Genomic DNA, 20,802 nt, shown 5'->3' on the forward strand with positions numbered 1-20,802 from the left:
TTCTCTGGCTGCCCAGCCTCATGGGGTCACCAAGCTGCATACGCCAGCCTACAGGGGATGCCAGGTGAGTATATGTCCCGAGGCTGGCCCTGCTGAGGTCCACCTCACCTGGGTGGACATTGATACTCTGCATTGTGCCCATCCCACCCTGACCCCAGGGGTGGGCCTCCCTACTGAGGTACCCAGCACAGGGCCTGACACACACTGCTGTCCACAAAGTGCCTGCTGAGGGGGCAAAATCATCTCCGGTGCAGCTGCTCTGGGGCAGGTGTTACAGCCTCTTGCTCCCGGCACCAGGAAATCTCAGGCTGCAGGCAGCTCTCAGAGGGTAGTGCCCAACACGTGGACACCACCATGCCCTTGAATCACTGAGCACAGATCTCTGGGACCCGGCTGGGCAGGTGGAGGTGGCAGAGCTTGGCACCCACCACACCAGAGGATCTGATGGAGAGGAGCGCTAGGTGGCTGACAAAGCAGCATGGGCCCCTGGGGAGGAGGTGGGGCTGCTGTGCCCAACAAGGGGGGGAGGCCGGAGGCCGGTCCTGAGCTCCCAGAATAGATGCTGCTGTTGGGACAGGCTTCCAGGCTCACAAAAGTCAGGAAGTGACTGGGTTTCTGAAAACTTAGGACACTGAGACAAAGCAGCAGACCTCAGGTGGGCTCCCCCTGAGGCAGCAGGGGAGAGGGTCCTAAGCACGGGGTTGCCTCCTGAGGGCTGCTGGTGAGCATCAGTCCTCTGCCCCTGCCACTATGTGGAGCATCTAGGGTCTGGCCTTGTGGGCTCTGTGCAGCTCCAGGCCCCAAAGGGAAAGACAGGCCAACAAGAACCACTGACCAGTGTCAGTAAAGCTTCATCATCTTGGCCTCTTGTGTCACTAAGATCTGGAAAAGGAGACACCATGGGGCAAATACCAGAGCGCCTTTGACTAGGGAAGAAAATATATCAAGAATTGTATTAAAAAAACATCGTGAGGGCGGTGCCTGTGGCTCAGTGAGTTGGGCGCCGACCCCATATACCAAGGGTGGTGGGTTCAAACCCGGCCGCGGTCAAACTGTAACAAAAAAATAGCCGGGTGTTGTGGCAGGTGCCTATAGTCCCAGCTACTAGGGAGACTTAGGCCATAGAATCACCTAAGCCCAAGAGCTGGAGGTTGCTGTGAGCTGTGATGCCGCAGCACTCTACCGAGGGCAACAAAGTGAGACTCTGTCTCTTAAAAAAAACAAACAAAAAACCAATGTGACTTGATTGCTTCTGTATCAAGATGGTGTAATTGGGACTGGTTTCTCTTCCTCCTTAAAACTGTCCAAAGAGAGGGCGGCGCCTGTGGCTCAGTGAGTAGGGCGCCGGCCCCATATGCCCAGGGTGGCGGGCTCAAACCCAGCCCCGGCCAAACTGCAACAAAAAAATAGCCGGGCGTTGTGGCGGGCGCCTGTAGTCCCAGCTGCTCCGGAGGCTGAGGCAAGAGAATCGCGTAAGCCCAAGAGTTAGAGGTTGCTGTGAGCCGTGTGACGCCACAGCACTCTACCCGAGGGCAGTACGATGAGACTCTGTCTCTACAAAAAAAAAAAAAAAACTGTCCAAAGAGGGCAGCGCCTGTGGCTCAGTGAGTAGGGTGCTAGCCCCATATACCGTAGGTGGCAGGTTCAAACTTGGCCCCGGCCAAAAACTGCAAATAAAATAAAATAAAATAAAATAAAGCTTAAAAAAAAAAAAAGTCCAACGAGAAACCATACTATAATAAACATGGTTTTCAACATCCTGGACATCAGGCAACTGAGGACAGTGGTCCTGGGAAGATAGGAAATACTTGGGGAGACCCTACAACTGCCCAGGCCACAGCCTGGAGAGGAGGTGCAGGATTAGGTGCAGAGAGGGGCAACTGAGCCAGAGCCAACAAGCTCTCTCAGCTGAGAAGAAATAGCTGATAACCTGGGGAATAATAAGGCAAAAGGCCAAAGTTCTAGAGTGCAAAGGACACAGCAGCCAAGAGGAGAGTGTTGGCCAGAGAATGGATCCTGGGGGTCTGCAGGAGGCCCCCGAAGTCCCTGCAGAGCACAGATCAGCACACGCATGCGCTCCACGAGGCTGGGAAAGAACCACCTGAAATTAGAGGGGCCACGGTCTACAGCTCACACAGGACTGGGGGTGGTACCTGTCTTCATCAGCCAGGCTAGAGAGACTCAGAAGTCACAGGAACCTGCAAAGAGTTCTCTCTCTCTCTCTTTTTTTTTGCTTCAGTAATGGGGGATAATTAGTCTTAGAGTTCTCCTCCAGACCTGTCTAGCAAATAACAAAAGCAAAACCCAAAAGGATTTAACTGTCTCCAAGTAACTTAACTGTGCCCCAGAACAAAGCTCAGGAATATTTATAGGAACACAAAAAAAATCCAACACCCAACAAGGTAAAATTTACAATGTCTGGCATTCAATCAAAGATTACCAGGCATGAAAAGAATGCAGGAAAGTATGGTACATAATGAAGAGAAAAATCAATTGATTGAAACCAATCCAGAACTGACACAGATGTTAGAATTAGCAGAAAAGGACATTTCAAAGGTTGTTGCTATTATTATACTGTATCCCATGTGTACAGAAGTTAAATGGTGACACAGAAGATGTAAAAAAGAACAAAGCCGAACTTTTAGAGATGAAAAATACCCTGGATATGACCCACAACAGGCTACACATTGCAGAAGAAAAGATCTGTAAACTTGAAAATACAGTTGACCATTGGACAATGTGAGGTTAGGAGCATCAACCCTCTGCACAGAAATTTGTGTATAATTTTCTACTTCCCCAAAACTTAATTACTAATAACTTGTTGTTGACTGGAAGCATTACTGACAACATAAATAGTTGGTTAACATATATTTTGTATGTTATATATATATTTTTTGAGACAGAGTCTCGCTCTGTCCCCCTGGGTAGAGTGTTGTGGCATCATAGCTCACAGCAACCTTACACTCTTGGGTTCAAGTGATCCTCTTGCCTTAGCTTCCCAAGTAGCTGGGACTACAGGTGCTCACCACAACACCTGGCTATTTTTTAGAGCTGGGGTCTTGCTCTTGCTCATACTGGTCTCAAACTCCTGAGCTCAGGCAATCCACCTGCCTTGGCCTCCCAAGTGCTGGGATTATAGGCGTGAGCTACTGCACCCAGCCTTATAATATATATATTCTTATAATAAAATAAGCTAGAGAATCATAAGAAGAGGAAATACATTTACAATTCACTAAGTGGAAGTGGGTCGTGATAAAGGGCCTCATTCTTGTCATCTTCACACTGAACAGGCTGAGGTAGAGAGGCGTGGAGTTGGTCTTACTGTCTCAGGGATGGCAGAAGCAGAAAAGGACCCACACGGTTCAAATCTCTGTTGTTCAAGGGCCAACTGTGCAGCTGTAGAAACTGTCCAAAATAAAACATTGAGAGAAAAAAGAAAAAAAAGAAAAAAAAAAGAAGGAAAACAAATGAAGGAAGAAAGGAAGAAGGAAGGAAGGAAGGGGGTGAGGGAGAAACCTGTGGAGAGTGGGGCGATTTCAAGCAGCCTAATACATGGCTAACACACAGAGAGGCTGTCACAGGAAAATCATTGGAAGGAATGGCTGAAAATTTTCTAAACTTGATGAAAACTTACAGAATGCAAAAAAGCTCAATGAAACCCAAGCATAAGAAACACAAAGAAAACAATGCCATGTCACACCATAATCACAGTGCTTAAACCAGTGAGAGCAAATCTTAGAAGCAGCTGGAGGAAAAGGGCTTGTTTGTTCAGAGAACCAAAGATAGGGATGATGGCAGACTTCTTTTTGGAGACAGTGTGACCAGGCAGACAATGGAGCAACATCTTCAAACGGCTGAGAGAGAAAATGGCACTTTATATCTGGGGAAATTACCTATCACAAACGAAAGTAAAATCAGAACGTCTCCAGGCATACAAAAGCTGAAAGAGTTCCTCACCAGCAAACCTGCACTACAAGAAATGTTAAAGATGAAGCCCTTCAAGGCAGAAAGAAAATGAGACCAGATGAAAATCTGGGTCTGTAAGAAAGAATGAGAAGAACCAGAAATGCCAACAGATTTTTTTTTTGCTTATTAACTATACATTAAAGATGTGTTCATTTAAGTAAAATAATAACAATGTATTATATTTTATGGCATATGTGAATGTAAAATGCATTAAATGTATGAAACAACTGGAGTACGCAAAGTCTGGGGTAGAGATCGCATCTTTAAGTGCATAAAGATTAGGAGTGGAGATAAAAGAATAATAGTGTAGGCTGGGCGTGGTGGTTCATGCCTGTAATCCTTGCTGAGGCAGGTGGATTGCTGGAGCTCATGAGTTTGAGACAAGCCTGAACAAAAGTGAGACCCCCATCTCTACTAAAATAGAAAAACTGAGGCAAGAGGATCACTTGAGTCCATGAGTTGAAGGTTGCTGTTAGCTATGACGCCGTGGCACTCTACCCAGGGCAATAGCTTGAGACTCTGTCTCAAAAAAAAAAAAAAAAAAAAAATACTATAAAGTGTTCACACATGAAGTAGTGCAGAATCACTTGAAAGTAACTGTGAAAAGTTAAAGGTGCATATTATAAATCTTAAAGCAACCCCTCAAATGTTAAAACAAAGTTATAATTAATAAATCAACAGTAAAACAAGGTAGAAATAGAATATAAAGGGAAAAAACAGCTGGGGCAAATAAAAAATAGCAAAATGGTAAGTTTGAACCAACCATGTCAATAATCATATTAAATGTGAATGATATTTAGATACATAAAAAAGCAAGAGCCCACTATAAGCTGCCTGCAAAAAGCACACTTTAAATAGAAAGACACAGATGGGTCTAAGTAAAAGGATGGATGAGATACACCGTGCAGTACTGTTCAGAAGGGAGCGAAAGTAGCCTTCTGACAGCACTGAAGGAGGATGTGCGAGCAGGGACTCAGCAGGATCAAGCAGGCATGGCCATGTCCCAGTGACGAGGGGTTGATTAACTGAACCACAGAACCACCCTAAATGCGGTAGCCCTAGTAACAGCTTCAAAGTACACAAAGCAAAAATTGATAGAAAAGAAAGTAGAGGGCGGCGCCTGTGGCTCAGTCGGTAGGGTGCCGGCCCCATATGCCGAGGGTGGCGGGTTCGAACCTAGCCCCGGCTGAACTGCAACCAAAAAATAGCCGGGCGTTGTGGCAGGTGCCTGTAGTCCCAGCTACTTGGGAGGCTGAGGCAAGAGAATCGCTTAAGCCCAGGACTTAGAGGTTGCTGTGAGCTGTGTGAGGCCACCGCACTCTACCGAGGGCCATAAAGTGAGACTCTGTCTCTACAAAAAAAAAAAAAAAAAAGAAAAGAAAGTAGAAATAGACTAATACGTAATTATAGTCAGAGATTGATTCTCAATAGTTGATAGAACAAGCAGACAGAAAATCAGCGTGGATACAGTAAGCTTACAGAAGGGTGTTGGCAAAAGTGATGTGATTGACATTTACAGAATATTCTGGGCCGGATGCAGTGGCTCACGCCTGTAATTCCAGCATTCTGGGAGACTTAGATACAAGGACCACTTGAGCCCAGGAGTTTGAGACCAGCCTGGGCAACATATCCAGACCCTGTTCCTACAAAAAATAAAGAAATTAGCCATGTGTGGTGGCATACACCTGCAGTCCCAGCTCCTCAGGAGGCAGAGGCAGGCAGGTCACTGGAGCCCAGCACTTTGGGCTGCAGTGCATTGTGATCACACCACTGCACTCCAGCCTGGGTAACAGAGCGAGACTCTGCCTCAAAACAACAATAAGGGGCGGCACCTGTGGCTCAGTGAGTAGGGCGCCGACCCCATATACCGACGGTGGTGGGTTCAAACCCGGCCAAACTGCAACAAAAAATAGTCAGGCCTTGTGGCGGGCACCTGTGGTCCCAGCTTCTGGGGAAGCTGAGGCAAGAGAATCGCCTAAGCCCAGGAGCTGGAGGTTGCTGTGAGCTGTGATGGCACAGTGCTCTACCAAGGGCAATAAAGTGAGACTCTGTCTCTACAAAAAAACAATAAGAGGGCGGCGCCTGTGGCTCAGTTGGTAAGGCGCCGGCCCCATATACCGAGGGTGGCGGGTTCAAACCCAGCCCCGGCTGAACTGCAACCAAAAAATAGCTGGGCATTGTGGCGGGCACCTGTAGTCCCAGCTACTCAGGAGGCTGAGGCAAGAGAATCGCTTAAGCCCAGGAGTTGGAGGTTGCTGTGAGCTGTGTGATGCCATGGCGCTCTACCGAGGGCCATAAAGTGAGACTCTGTCTCTACGAAAAAAAAAAAATAAGAACAACAAACCCCCTCAACTCCAGAAACGTTTGCTATTCAAAAGACAGCATTAAGAAAATGAAAAGAGGGTGGCGCCTGTGGCTCAAGGAGTAGGGCGCCAGTCCCATATGCCGGAGGTGGCGGGTTCAAACCCAGCCCCGGCCAAAAAAGAAAATGAAAAGATAGGCCACAAGTTGAAATAAAACATTTGCAAAGATACATCTGATGAGGATTTATATCCAGAATACATAAAGAGCCAATACTCAAAAATTAAACTATTCGTAAGAAATGGGTAACCATTTGAATAGCCATTTCTCTAGAGAAGGTCTACAAATAACTGATAACCACAGGAAAAGCTGCTGAGCATCATTAGTCATTCAGGAAATGTAAACAGCAGCATGAAGAGACCCCACTTCACACACAGAGGATGGTCACTTCCCAAGGACAGCCAATACCAAGTGCTGACAAGGACGTGGGGAGACCAGGATGCCTGCACGGGCTGGCGGGAGTGCAACACGGAGAGGCCGTTTTGGAAAAAGTTTGGCAGTTTCTGTAAAGGTTTAAACATGAATCTGCCATATGGTCCAGTAGCACCCTTGCAGGTACACACCCCAGAGAACTAAAAACATATGTTTGCACAGGAACTCAAACCCACGTGTCCAGGGCTGCATTATTCCTGATGGCCCAATGTCTGTCAGCGAATGAGCAGGTGAGCAGCCATGGGTGTAGAACCACCGCAGCACCGGCACATGCACGCTCACATGCATGCTCGCACACACGCACAGGCTAACATGCATGCTCGCACACATGCACACGTGCTTGCTCGTGTTTGCACACACTAACATGCATGCTCATATACACATTCACTCATGCTTGCACATACATGCTCACATGCATGCTTGCGCACATACACACATGCTTGCTCATGTTTGCACACATGTGAGCACCCTCTCACACCCCCGTGCACACTGCTGCCCCTGGCTGGCAGGAGTGCTCAGATGCCTGCTGTCCCTCTGTGAGGCTCCAGGCAGTGCCACGAGGTCAGGAGCGCTGCACAGCAGTATGCACACTCTTTCTGCTCACGGACCTGGTGCAGTGAGCATCCTGCAGACACTCACTCTTGGCCACTTCCCCGCTGTCCTGCTGCAGCTGGACACTCAACGTGAAGGGAGATCCTTGAACCACTTCCATCACGTCTGGGCCCAAAATCACCATCCTTGTTGCCTGTGCTGGGAGAGAGCAGAGTGAGGGGGTGGTGGCTGGGAGCCTCAGATTTGGCCCCCACCCAGTCCAAGGGCTCCAGACACAAGCAGACAACCATCATGGTGAGAAGTGGCTTGGGCAGCCCTTAAATAGGAGACGTGAGGGTCCTCTGTGGGAACTCAGGGCTCTTCATTTCATGGCAAGGATCACATTAAATAAACCGCAGGGACCCTGCTAGTGGTATGCTCTGCTATCTTCTGCTGCTGGGGATTCAGGCCCCATGTCCCCTTGGCCTGGGCCTGCTAAAGGCGGAGCATACACAGCCTGTGCCCAGGGGCCCACTGCTGCTGAACCCTGACTCTACCCCCTCGTGGGTATTGGAGGCCTTCAGATGCCACTGCTGGGAGAGGCTGTGGACACCAGCCCAACGTGGGCAGACAGAGCAGCTCCACCAGGTATGTGCCCACTAGGGAGCGGCAGCTCAGACCCAATAGAGCACTGGGCACTTGGGCGGGGACAGCGGGGCCCCTAAGGGGTTCCCCACACTGTTCTGGGGGGAATCTCATGTCTCAGGGATAAAAACAGAGCAGAGCCTACTAGCTCAAAGGGAGACCCTACTGCGTAGAGCTCAGGCTGGAGACGGTGAACAAAGCCATGACCGAGCTACCCAGATATTCAGGCCCATGGGGCTAAGAGGGCCTATGACTGGGTCCCTAGCTGGGAGGGCCATGGCCAGGAAGGCCAACTTGCAGCAGCACCACCTGGGTCTCAGGGCCTTTGCATGTCCATAAGCTCTTTTGAAATCAAATTAGAACATATTTTTTCTAAGAGGTGGGGGGATTTTAGATTCTACTTTCTCGCAGCCCTGTGCCAATATGCTCTGGCACCAAGACCTCACACGTGACTGCCCAGGGGCTGGGCCATGATTCCACCTACGGTGACTACACAAGGCCACCAAGAAAGCTGAAGACACCCACCTGCTGGGTGGCCGTTGATCCACAGTCCATGGTATCTGACCCCTGAGCAGTGGGCCATGCTGCCCAGGCCACTGAAGACGTCGCTGTGCCACTGTCCCTAAAGAGAGAACGGCGAGGCCTGAGGCCGGGGCCACAGGGACTTGGGTGGCCCTCGGGGACCAAAGGCTGCCAGAAGCCACATTGTCCTGAGGGTCCTCACAGTTTTCCTTTGATGGTGAGAAACCACATTTTATTAGAATTTTATCCAATTTGCTTTGCAAAATATACTCCCTTTTGAATTTTAACGATGCCAGAAGTATGGGAACAACAGCATGGTGTACAAAATGCAATCAAAACACCGTCTCTAACGGGCACATTTTCAGCACAAAAACCCTTTTAATACAAAGATACGGCATTTGTGCTATGTATCATAAAGGAGACCTGGACCTGGGAACCACAGTGCTGCAGTGTTCGGACTGAGGACCATTTACGAGAGAAAAGGCCAGATAAAATTAACACAGTTTGAACAAGAGCACCACACACTTGGGAGGAGGCCTGTTCCCTACAGCCCACTCTGCCCCTTCACAGCAGGCCAGGCTTCCGAACCAGACTCACAACAAAGTGGAAAAATGATGTGAAGTAGTAGCAGGAAAATTATTTTCATGGAAAATCTCAAGATTGTAATGGTATTTTATTTGACTATAAATGACTTGCATTGGAAAGAAAATCAACCAAAGGCCGGTTTTTGTTCTATTCACTCCTCTGCAGAAGTTAATGTGGCTCCCACCTCCCTGCCCGCTCTCTCAGGGTGCCTGTATGAGTGCAGTGCAGGGCCCGCCTTTTGGGGCTTCTCCGTGATCTCAGACCCGGGTGCATGGGGAAGAGCAGTGTGGGCAGGAGTGGGCGGTGCCATCTCTCCTGGGCCCCTGGAAAGCCTGGGGTCAGTGGACCGCAGGGAGCCAGGTCATAGCAGGAGACAGTGCAAAGGGGAACCCAGGAGGGGGCAGGGCGGGTGGCCTGCAGCTGCTGGTTGGAACTGTGGCTCATGCTCCCAGGCTGAGGGTGCTGGGACAACGGGCAGCTGTGTGGGCGCCTGGCAGTGGCAGCACAACAGCTCTTAGCCTCAGAGAGGCTGGGTTGCCAGCTGGGGTGCTGGGTGGGCAGAGGTACGGCTGCCACCACTGTTCCTCCAACCCCAGCCCCAGATCTGCCTGAGGCTGCCTGGCTGAGATCCTGGATGCTCCAGCGCTTGGCTGGTGTTGCCCCAGCAGTGCATGGTGGGAAGAGCCACGGCCCCCTGCACTCTGGGCCCTGTGCATTCTGCTGACACTTCTGGAGCAGCCTCTGTCCCCTGCCCAATCTCCGTCCTCATGTCTGTCTCTAAACTTGTCCGTGTTGGGGTCCCTCTGAGGGGTGAGGGTGCCGCATGTGAATGGGCTCATGGTAAACACTTCAAAGTCCCTGGTACCAGCAGAGGCTTGATGGGGGAGGCTGAAAGTGGTGCTTTCTCTGTAGTGGTGCTTGGGCCCATGTGACCGCCAGTAACGGGAATTGCGACATTTTTCCTCTGGAAAGCACTTGGAGGCAGGTGTGGGCACAGCAGCCACTCAGCCATCTCCAGTGAGCCCTGCGCTGGTGGGAAAAGCCAAGCACACACAGGCTATGAAGATGCACAGAGCCTGCAGGAATCCACACGCAGGGCCCCACAGAGATGGTCTGCAGGTCAGGGCTGTCTATCCTGGTGTCGGGCCCCACCTTGAGCTCCACGAAGTGCAGGTGAGCAAAGTCCCGCCTCACTAATGTTCTGAATCCTGTATTTGGGAAGTCTGCAGTTCCTCCGTGAGGCCACTGTATTAACATGTGGTGTTGCAGAGGCTCCTGGCTATGCCTGCCTGTGACATTGAGAAGGGCCAGGCTGGGGGCCTTCAACACTTGGGACATCCACGGGGCTCAGGGATCTTTCAGGTATAGTCCAGGGCAAAGCCCTGTGTGGTGCTCCCATGTGGCGAGGCGGGGTACCTGGGAAGTGGCCGTGGTGCTGCTGACATAAACCCTCAGGAGCTGGTGGCACCTGCTCTTCCTCCTCCCTGCTGCTGCCTGGCACTCAGGTGAGGACAAGTGTGTCTGTGGGGGACAGAACCATGTGGAGCCCATGTCCACACCCAAATAAAGCAAGACTGAGGATCATGTGAGCCTGGGAGTTGGAGGCTGCAGTGAACTATTATGACGTCATGGCACTCCAGCCTGGGCCACAGGCCGAGCTCCTGCCTCTTAAAAAAAAAAAAATTAATACAAACTGAATTATGGCAAATTGTAAGAAATACATGCCGAATCCCTTTCTCATTGAGGGAAGCCCTTTCTAGTTAATCAATGCTGTTTTTCTTTCTATGATTTCAAGGCAGTGACTCCGTGGCTGTGCCATCTCCTGTTTATAGGTGCCCTGGCTCATGTGCAGTCTCTATCCTTGCCAGAAGGCTGCCTATCCCGGCATATCAGGACCTCCTGCCTCTGGCCCTGCAAAGGGTAACAGGGTCTGGTTGACACACCAGGTGCCTATCAGGTGGAGGTCAGCACTGCAGCCCAGGCCCAGGCTCTCTGGCATTGGCCTTCATGGTGTTCATGGTCTGGAGGGAGTAAATCTCCCTGACCAGACACTTGGCTCATGTAGTTGACTTTTGCTGAGGTCACCACCTTGTGCAGCAGGACCAGCTGCCAAGCACCCTTAGGTCATCTTGGAACTGCTTGGATCCTCCTGCCTGCCAAGGGACCCAGGGCCTGAGGGAGCCCTGCCCAGATGGAATAGGCGTCCCCATCCTCAGTCTTCAGGGACAGGCATCTCCCTTCACTTCCCAGTTAACGGTGGGGCCACAGGGCGCTGAAGTGTGGCTACTCGGACATCTGTAGACATCAAACTTAGTTCCCTTGAGGGCTCTGGTAGCCACCCCAGGGTAGCAGCATCAAAATGAAGAGAGCTGGTGGACTCCCAAATTCTCATGGCTCTTCTGGGTTAAAAGTGGCATTGGGAGGCTCAGCCCCATGGCTCTGGACCAGCCTTCCCATGAAGCCCAGGTGAGGAGAGGAAGGCCAAGGTGTTTGGGCAAGCAGGTGCACCAAGCAGCAGGCTCCCCTCAGAGCACCATGGTGAAAGGCAGAGCCCAGGTGTAGCCCAGGGCAGCTGGGAGCCAGCAGTCCTGGGGCACACGGAGGCCGGGTACTCCCGGAGCAGACATGCAGATGCAGCGTGGCTGTGGGAGCCCTTTCCCCTTGTCTGCTCCCCAGCATTGTCCCCGGCTCCCTGGGAAACACTCTGGATGCTGTGCCCTGTGCCTGTGGGGGACACCCCCAAGCCCTCTCTGTCCTAGGAGGTTGAGGCAGCAAGATGCAGACCAGGGGCAGGGACAAAGTCAGCACGAAGCCCTCAGGGGCCTACAGAGGAGTGTGTAGCCCCAGGCCCAGGCTGGACTGGCTTTCACAGCTGCCAAGTTTGACTCCAGGGAAATATTTTTGGCTTCAGGATACATTGCTTTTATTTTCAGGAACATGTTTTCTTCTAGAACTAATTTTTATTTATTTATTTATTTATTTATTTATTTTTTTTTGGCCGGGGCTGGGTTTGAACCCGCCACCTCCGGCATATGGGACCGGCGCCCTACCCGCTGAGCCACAGGCGCCACCCAATTTTTATTTATTTTTTAAGACAGAGTCTCACTATGCTGCCTTCAGTAGATTGCTGTGGTGTGGTGTCACAGCTTAAGCAACCTCAAACTCTTGGGCTTAAGCGATTCTCTTGCTTCAGCCTTCCAAGGAGCTGGGACTACAGGTGCCCAGGACAACGCCCAGCCATATTTTTGTTTGAAGTTGTCATTGTTTGGCACGCCCGGGCCAGGTTCAAACCCACCAGCCTCAGTGTATGTGGCCGGTGCCCCAACCACTGAGCTACGGGCACTAATCCTAGAACTAATTTTTAAAAGGATTCTTCCTGAAGCTGTCTTATGGAATGTGGCCACAAGGCAGGAGATGTGGCTTGCCAGACACACCTGCCGCCTTGTCCTCTGCCCGAGACCATGGCCGTGGCCCGTGCAGGTTTCCGGTGGCCCTGCCTGAGCATACCCTCTGGGTCTGCTGACCTTTTTTCTCTGCTCTGGGTCTAGATTCTTTTCTCCTAGTCTGGAAAACCTGGGCCCAGGTAGGAATTGTAAGAGATGGCCAAGGGCAAACTAAAATTATCTCTAAAATAATGAAGCAGAATGCTGGTGGGTGTGTGGCAGGGATGGGGACGGGGCAGCTTTCTGGAGGCAGCTAAGTGCAGAAGGGCGTGGCCTGGGACACAGGTGAAGAGGGAGGAAATCAGAAGTTTAAATCTACCCCATGAGGACATTGCTCACAGCTGGCGGTGACAGTCTTACCCTGGGTGTTTCCAGCCCAGTGAGGGGGCGTCCTGAGGGTTGAGTACAGAGGCCCCATGCAGAGAAGAGTGAACCTGTGTCTTCATGGTGGCAACTGCAACGGCTGGCAGCGGATGGGGCTTACATGCTAATTATGTTACTGTTAAGAGGGCTAACACTCATTGGGATGGCTATTTAAAAAATAACAACAGCAGGATGTGGAAAAATCTGAACCCTCGTGCACTGCTGGCAGGAACGTAAAATGGAGCAGCCACAGTGGAAAACAATGTGGCAGCTCCAAAACATTAAAATAGAATTGCCATGTGACCTAGTGATCCACCCTGCTTATATACCCCAAAGAATTGAAGGCAGGGTTTCTAAGAGGTATTTGTACACTGATTTTTGTTTTGTTTTTAGAGACAGGCTGGACAGCAGTGGTGCAATCACAGCTCACTACAGCCTCCAGCTCCTCAGCTCACATGAACCTCCTGCCTCAGCCTCCCAAGTAGCTGTGGCTATAGGTGCCCACCACAACGCCTGGCTAGTTTTTGTAGAGATGGAGTTTTCCTGTGGCACTTGATCAGGCTGCAAAGTCTTGGCTGAAGTGATCCTCCTGTCTTGATTATGGGTGTGAGCAGCTGGGCCTGGCACACACACCCATGTCCACAGCAGCATGGTCACAACGGCGTAAATATAGAAGCAATGTGTGTGTCCCTAGATGCATGAGAAGCTAAGCAAATTGTGGTCTATATGTACAATGGAGTGTTATTCAGCCCCTCAGAAAAGAAGGGGCTCCTGACACCACAGCATGGCTGGACCTTGAACACAGTATGGTCAGTGAGACAAGTCATACACGGAAGGATGAACAGGGCAGGGTCCACTTGCAGGGCGTCGCCAGAGTTGAAGGATGGACATGACAGGGTCCACTTGCAAGATGTCCCCAGAGTTGCCCAATCCACAGAACCAGGAGGCAGCATGGCGGTGCCAGGTGCTGGGGTGGGAGTTTGGTGGGGTCAGGGCTTCATTTGGGAAGATGAGAAAGTCCTGGAGATAATGACAGTGGTGACAGTTGCAGGACACTGTGATGTGCCTAGTGCCATGGGAACTGTGCACATGAAAATGGTGAATTTCACTTATATTTTACCATGAAAAAAATTTTATTCTTTTTTTTTATTTTTATTATTATTGTGAGACCCTTGGTAGAGTGCTATGGTGTCATAGATCACAGCAACCTCAGACTCCTGGGCTCAAGCGATTGTCTTGCCTCAGCCTCCCAGTAGCTGGGACAACAGGCGCCCGCCACAACTCTTGGCTAGTTTTTTATTTTATTTTATTTTTTGGCCGGGGCTGGGTTTGAACCCACCACCTCCGGCATATGGGACCGGCACCCTACTCCTTGAGCCACAGGTGCCGCCTTTGGCTAGTTTTTTAGAGATGAGGGTTTCGCTCTAGCTCAGGAGGGTCTTGAACTTGCGAACTCAGGTGATCCACCGCCTTGGTCTCCCAGAGTGCTGGGATTATAGGCATGAGCAAAAAAAATTAAAAAAATAAAAGTGTGTGTGGGGGGTAGGCTAAAAAGAAAAACCTTAAAAAAAAAAAAACCCTTAAAAAGAGGGCTAAATATTTGTCTGACGTCACCACAAGGAATAATCGCTGGGCTCGGCCAAGATGTCCCCACAGCCTCTTACTCTGCATGTGGAGGGTGGGCATGGGAAGGCTGGCCGGGAAGTTTTCCTTATAAAGTGGTCTCATGGAAATCTCCTGCTGCCTCTAAAGCACGTCCTGGCAGCCTGTGCTGCACTACATCTGAGGAGGCCCTATGGGCCTGTCCTGATCCCGAGTGGTCTGAGCAGACTTGGGCACCCTTCTCTGCTCACAGTGTCCATGCAGTCCAAGCAGGAAAAACGCTTCCACTCGGCCACGCCATCACCATCAGCAGGAGGCTGGAGGGAGCATGGCATCAGTCCAGGCCATTGCAGACAGGTGTGTGTCCTCATGGTGCTCAGGACCACAGGCCTGCCCTGGTGCGTGGATACACCTTGGAAAATGATTTGTGGACAGCCCCAGGCCACAGTCCTGAGCCAGGTATTGGAAGGAGGGGATCGCTAATGCCATGATGAGTGGTTTACACAAAGGTTTGCATAAAGACTTCGCACCAAGTTCAAGGCTTTAGTGCCAGGAGGATAATCCATTCCCAGCTGAGAAGCTGCCGAGTGGATTGTCCCCATCCTCAGAGTCCGTGTTGGCGCACGGCTGGAGGCAGGTCTGGCCTCCTGGGTCTTCAGCCTGCATGGCCAGAGTTGGGGCCAAGGCAGGGCCTTTCCTGTCTGTCTAGCTCGTCCACTGGGAGCTAAGCCTCTCTGGCTCCGGGAAGGCAACATCTCTTCCTCAGGGCTCCAGGCTGGGTACGGCTGCCCGTTAATGGAACTGGGCTGCCCCCTGGCGGAGATGCTGAGGGCACCTCAGAGTCCCTCAGCCCCAAGTGTGTCCCTGGCAGAACGCAGCTGGGCCGACACGCCCATGCTGACCACTACTTCCCTGAATCTTAGGGAATGGCAAGGCCCCAGGCCGTTGCCAGAACCCCAGGGGCTGCTCTGCCGTTTCCTGTCTGGGAGCCCAACCCTGTCCCTCAGTTTCTCCTTTGGTAAAGTGGGGTGCAGAGCTGTGGGTCTGTGACTGAGGTGTGTGAGGCTTAGGGTGGGGCCCAGACCCAGGGAGTGGAGCCGACAGCACAGCCTAATGGTTCTGGCCCCATGTCTACTTTAGCCCTGCAGGCTGTGGTCAGGGGCCCAGCTTTGCAGAGCTAAGGGAGAGATCTGTGTCTGGCCAGTATCTGCTACGCAGAGCTCTGCCCGCTACAGGAGCATCTGCCAGCGGCACCAGCCCAGCAGCAGGGGCTCAGTGAGGACACTGGCTTATGGCCAGCGGCCTACACAAGGGCTTTACAGTCCCGGGACACTTCACCAGGCAGAACTGTTTCACAAGTAGGGAAGATGGGCATGCGGCCTCCCATGATGTGCCACCCTGGGGACCTGTGGCCAGGACAAGATGCCTCCCATCTCTGTGCCAGCTCCTAACTGGTCACCTCTCTATTCTACTGTCCTCGCTTCATGGGAACTGGGCCTGCTTACATCTCTCCTTTGCTGTGCTGGAGGCGCGGTGGGACCACAGGGTAGAGGCCTTCCCTCTTGGAGTCCACTGTCTATTTTTAACTCCTGAGGTTCTCTGGGCCAGGGCCTAGAAAACCCAGTAGCGTCTACTCTCTGGCCAGTATCTCCTGCCCTTGCAGAGTTTCCTGGGGAAATGCTCGGCCTAACACTCTGAGAGATGCCACCATACAGGACCTCAGCAGGGCTGATCCCAGGGCCTTCTTTCCAGTCATTGCTGGGACTCACAGGTGTGTGCTGGCAGGGACGGAGACTCCCACACATGTGGATGTTGTATTTAACCCTAACCTGAAGCTCCAGGAGTCTGGGGCTCGTTGGAGCTGTGGCAGCTCTGATCCCCCAGCTGGAGCATGAGGATAAAGACCTGACTATGCAGTCTCTTCTGCCTCTGCCTGACATCTGACTGGCCATCAAGCCCAACATCTTTGCCCAGCGAATCTTTCGTTTGTTTTGAGACAGAGTTTCACTATGTTGCCCTCGGTAGAGTGCTGTAGCATCACAGCTCACAGTAACCTCAAACTTTTGGGCTTAAGCAATTCTCCTACCTCAGCCTCCCAAGCAGCTGGGACTCTAGGTGCCCACAACAATGCCCAGCTATTTTTTTGTTGCAGTTGTCGTTGTTGTTTAGCAGGCCCTGGCCAGGTTCAAACCCGCCAGCCCCTGGTGTATGTGACCGGTGCCCTTACTGCTGAGCTATGGGTGCCGAGCCACACCCAGCCATCTTGACAGGCCTGCACCTCACACAGGCCATCCTCACCTTTCTTTGGACAAGTGTGACACTGCCTTTCCTGTCATTCTCCAGCTAAGAACAAGAGGGCACTCAGGGGTTAACATGCCCATCTTCCTAATATTGCCGTGAGACCTTGACCGACCTGCTGCCCTCTGAGGCTCCAGGCCTCTGTGTGTGGCTCTACCTAGTTCTTCCCCAGCTCTGCTGGGCTATTCCCTCTGCCTGTGCTCGTTCTACCTGGAGGGCCCTCCAGGCCCTGGCCTCAGTTCAGGGGCTGACGCTTCTGGAGAGGCCTTCTCCACCCTCCCCGCCAACCCAGCCACTCTAAGCACCCTGTCTCTTCATGGGACCATGGGAACCACCACACATCACTCGTATACTGGCTATTGTTGGTGCTCAGGTGGGATAGGCTGACTCCTGCCATTCTAAGCGGACTGTGTCTTCACAGGACCATGGGAACCACTGTATGTCACTTGTACATCGGCTACTGTTGGTGCTTGGGTGGGATAGACTGACTCCTGCCATTCTAAGCGTCTGTGTCTTCATGGGACCACGGGACCCACTGTACGTCACTTGTACACCGGCTGCTGTTGGTGCTCGGGTGGAACAGGCTGACTCCTGCCATTCTAAGCGTCTATGTCTTCATGGGACCACGGGACCCACTGTACGTCACTTGTACACCGGCTGCTGTTGGTGCTCGGGTGGGACAGGCTGACTCCTGCCACTCTAAGCGTCTGTGTCTTCATGGGACCACGGGACCCACTGTACGTCACTTATACACCAGCTGCTGTTGGTGCTCGGGTGGGACAGGCTGACTCCTGCCATTCTAAGCACCCTGTGTCTTCACGGGACCATGGGACCCACCGCCCGTGACTTGCACACCAGCTGCTGTTGGTGCTCGGGTGGAACAGGCTGACTCCTGCCATTCTAAGCATCCTGTGTCTTCACAGGACCACGGGAACCACTGTACGTCACTTGTACGTTGGCTACTGTTGGTGCTCGGGTGGGATAGGCTGACTCCTGCCACTCTAAGCGTCCTGTATCTTCACAGGACCATGGGAACCACCGCCCATTACTTGCACAGCGGCTGCTGTTGGTGCTCAGGTGGGACAGGCTGACTCCTGCCATTCTAAGCGTCCTGTGTCTTCACAGGACCATGGGAACCACCGCCCATCACTTGCACACCGGCTGCTGTTGGTGCTCAGGTGGGACAGGCTGACTCCCCCCACTCTGCCCTGCTGAGCACCCACGTCCTTCAGGGCCTGCAAAAGTCTTGTGTTGTGCCTTGATCGCCTCCAGCAACCTTACTGGAGCCTGGAATCCCATTAACCTCCTAGGAAAGGGGCTGCCAGCCCCAAGCCCACCTTATCCTCAGAGGAGTGACTCACTTCCACAAGGAGATGGATGGCTCCAGGACTCAGACCAACTGGTTACAAAGGCTGGTGGCCCAGAAGCTGAGCAGTCCTCTTTGAACCTCAGTTTTCTTGTCGGTGACATGAACAAGGTCATAGTCACGGCTTCTGGGGCCTGCAGGAAGCCAGACTGAGTTGCCCCAGGACATCTCTCTGTGGCATAAGGACTATTTTGAGCTGATTATTTTGAGAAACTGCAGATACAGGAAGCAGGAGTTTCTCTCTTGTAGAAAACTGATGCCCATCACAGAAGCCCGCTTGTGAGACCATCCCCTCTGCACCAGGAGAGAAGCGTGACTCTGAACCGCTACAGACTTAACAACAGAGAGGCTTGACTTCGGTCTGCATGCCACGCTCTGCCCCTGCCTGCTGCTGCCCCAACACCCTTCCTTCTTTGTTTCAGGTGAAGATGTGTCTACACTGGAGAGGGAGGCTGCCACTTTGGAGGTGCCTCCCACGTACTCAGGAGGAGCAAGAGTGAACAGCTCCTCCGTCTCCCTCTCCTTGCTCGTCTGCCTTTTGGTGCAGGACCTGTCCCAGCTGTTCAGGAGGGAGCGGGTCTGCCCACACTTGGCCTCCAGAAGTGGAGGGACCAGCATGTGAGGACTGCCAAATGCCCCAGGAGCCCAGCACCAGGCCTCACGCCTGCTCCCTGGGTACCTCGTAGGTGGAGCCATCTGCGCAGCACAGCACCCCATGTCCCTGACGTTGGTCCCGGACCCAGTCACCGTCATACTTGTCGCCATTCCTGGAGGATGAGCATGGAGGCACTCAGTGGGGAGCAGGTGACGGAGGTGCCTCACACCAGCTCCTCAGACCCCCCTCAGCACACTCCATGGGGAAACACAGCAAAATAGGCCCTGAGCCCAGGCGGCCCCCAGAGCTCTTACCTCACTGGAGCCAACTGGGGTCTAGTGACCAGCAGTTTAGGCACATCCGCCGCCCCACCCTCAATAGCAGGCGTGCTTTCCAGGGCAGTGGGGAATGCAGGTCCTCTAATCCCCACAGTGGCTCCACCCTCCCATCAGTCCCACCTTCCTAGGAGGTATTTTAACAGAGTGGGGGCTATTAATGTTTTTTTAAATTTTATTTATTTATTTATTTTGTAGAGACAGAGTTTCACTGTACCTCCCTCGGGTAGAGTGCCGTGGCGTCACATGGCTCACAGCAACCTCTAACTCTTGGGCTTACGCGATTCTCTTGCCTCAGCCTCCCAAGCAGCTAGGACTACAGGCGCCCGCCACAATGTCTGGCTATTTTTTTTTTGTTGTTGCAGTTTGGCCGGGGCTGGGTTTAAACCCACCACCCTCAGCATATGGGGCCGGCGCCCTACTCACTGAGCCACAGGCACCGCCTTAATGTTTTTTTTTAAATTAAATGCGCAATCAGTTTCATTAAATAAGGGCAAAATGACAAAATAACACCAAAACTACAGAAAGTACTCAGACAACAGGGCAGGAAAAGATCACCCACAGAGGCTGGACCAGGCCAAGGACTTCTACGTGGCCAGTCTCACCTATTCCCCAGGCCAGGGCAGCTCAAGGAGCTTGCTTCCAGCCAACACCTCCAGACTTGAGCTCACCTGAAGAGGATCTGTCCATGGCCATGCCTTCTGTTGTCATGAAATGACCCCTGGTATACTTGTCCATCTCCATCCACCAGAAACCCGAGTCCTGGCAAAGGGACCAAAAGAGGTGAACTTTGCTTTGTGTCTCCTGTGGAGGGGACCCCGCTTCCAGCCCCTCCCATCTCAGAGAGGGCCCTGGCTCCCCGGCCCTGTGCCCACAGGCAGGAGGGTTCACTCAGGCCTCCCAGGAGCCAAATGGTCCTTCTGGGGGAGGTTCTGGGCACTGTTCAGCACTGCCAGGACAGGAATGGCAGGAGTGACGTGGCACAGGGCCTGTCAGCTCAAGGTGCCAGCAAAAGTGGGTCCGGGGCCCAGCTCTCAAAGGCTGGGGTGGCTGAAGGGGTCCCTGAGACCCACATCTGAGCCTTCCGGGATCACACTGTTGTGCAGCTGTTACAGCAGTCTCCATCTCTTAGTGAGGGGAGCAGCACTCAACCTGAGCAGCCATCTCAGAGCACTTGGACATGCAAGGCCTGAGGAAGAACCAACCAGTGAATTGTGTGGCATTTTCCAATTGTGAACAGCTCAGAAATTTGAAGGTATTTCCACCTCTCAACATAAGGAAATGCTGGAGGGAGAAAAGGGGCCGCGTCTGCAGTGAGGGTGACCCACACGCTTGATTTTTGGGGGCAGGTGGCCCTTCAGCCCTGGGCCTGTGTGGCGCCTGGCTTGACGGAGGCAAAGGCACATGACAGCCCTGCTCTTGGTGCACATGGAGGATGTGGCTCCCTGGAATCTGGCCCCTAACTTGCTTTGGCTGACAGAACGTGCAGGAATTGATCTAGCTGCCTGGAGCTAGGCTTGCCAGACCCCTGAGGACCTGCAGGGCAGTCCAGGTCTGGCTGAGCCACTGTTTGTGGTCATGAGTGATCCTGTGTAAGAACAGAGATGTGCCCTGGTGTATCCCAGGATGGAGAGCACATAATTAAATGTGGCTGCGACACAGCAGTGGACAACAGGTGCGGCTGTGTCCCTGGACACAGCTGGCTGGGGCCCCGATACACAGCGGCTTGGCCCACTCAGAACTACAGCAGAGGCAGCC

General features: G+C 52.4%; 1 protein-coding gene across 1 annotated transcript in view; it reads right to left on the reverse strand.

Annotated features, from left to right (window-relative positions):
* The window catches only part of MORN1 (MORN repeat containing 1), a 51,555-nt gene that overhangs the window by 26,307 nt on the left and 4,446 nt on the right, over window positions 1–20,802 (reverse strand). Inside the window, exons 5-8 of the mRNA XM_053575201.1 lie at window positions 19,716–19,806; window positions 18,794–18,881; window positions 8,461–8,557; window positions 7,399–7,509 (exon numbers count right to left, since the gene is read on the reverse strand). Coding sequence (XP_053431176.1) covers window positions 7,399–7,509; window positions 8,461–8,557; window positions 18,794–18,881; window positions 19,716–19,806 — 387 coding nt within the window. The remainder of the gene's footprint in view (window positions 1–7,398; window positions 7,510–8,460; window positions 8,558–18,793; window positions 18,882–19,715; window positions 19,807–20,802) is intronic.

Source organism: Nycticebus coucang, chromosome 22 (assembly GCF_027406575.1).
Source record: "Nycticebus coucang isolate mNycCou1 chromosome 22, mNycCou1.pri, whole genome shotgun sequence".
In the NCBI taxonomy this organism is placed as follows: domain Eukaryota; kingdom Metazoa; phylum Chordata; class Mammalia; order Primates; family Lorisidae; genus Nycticebus; species Nycticebus coucang.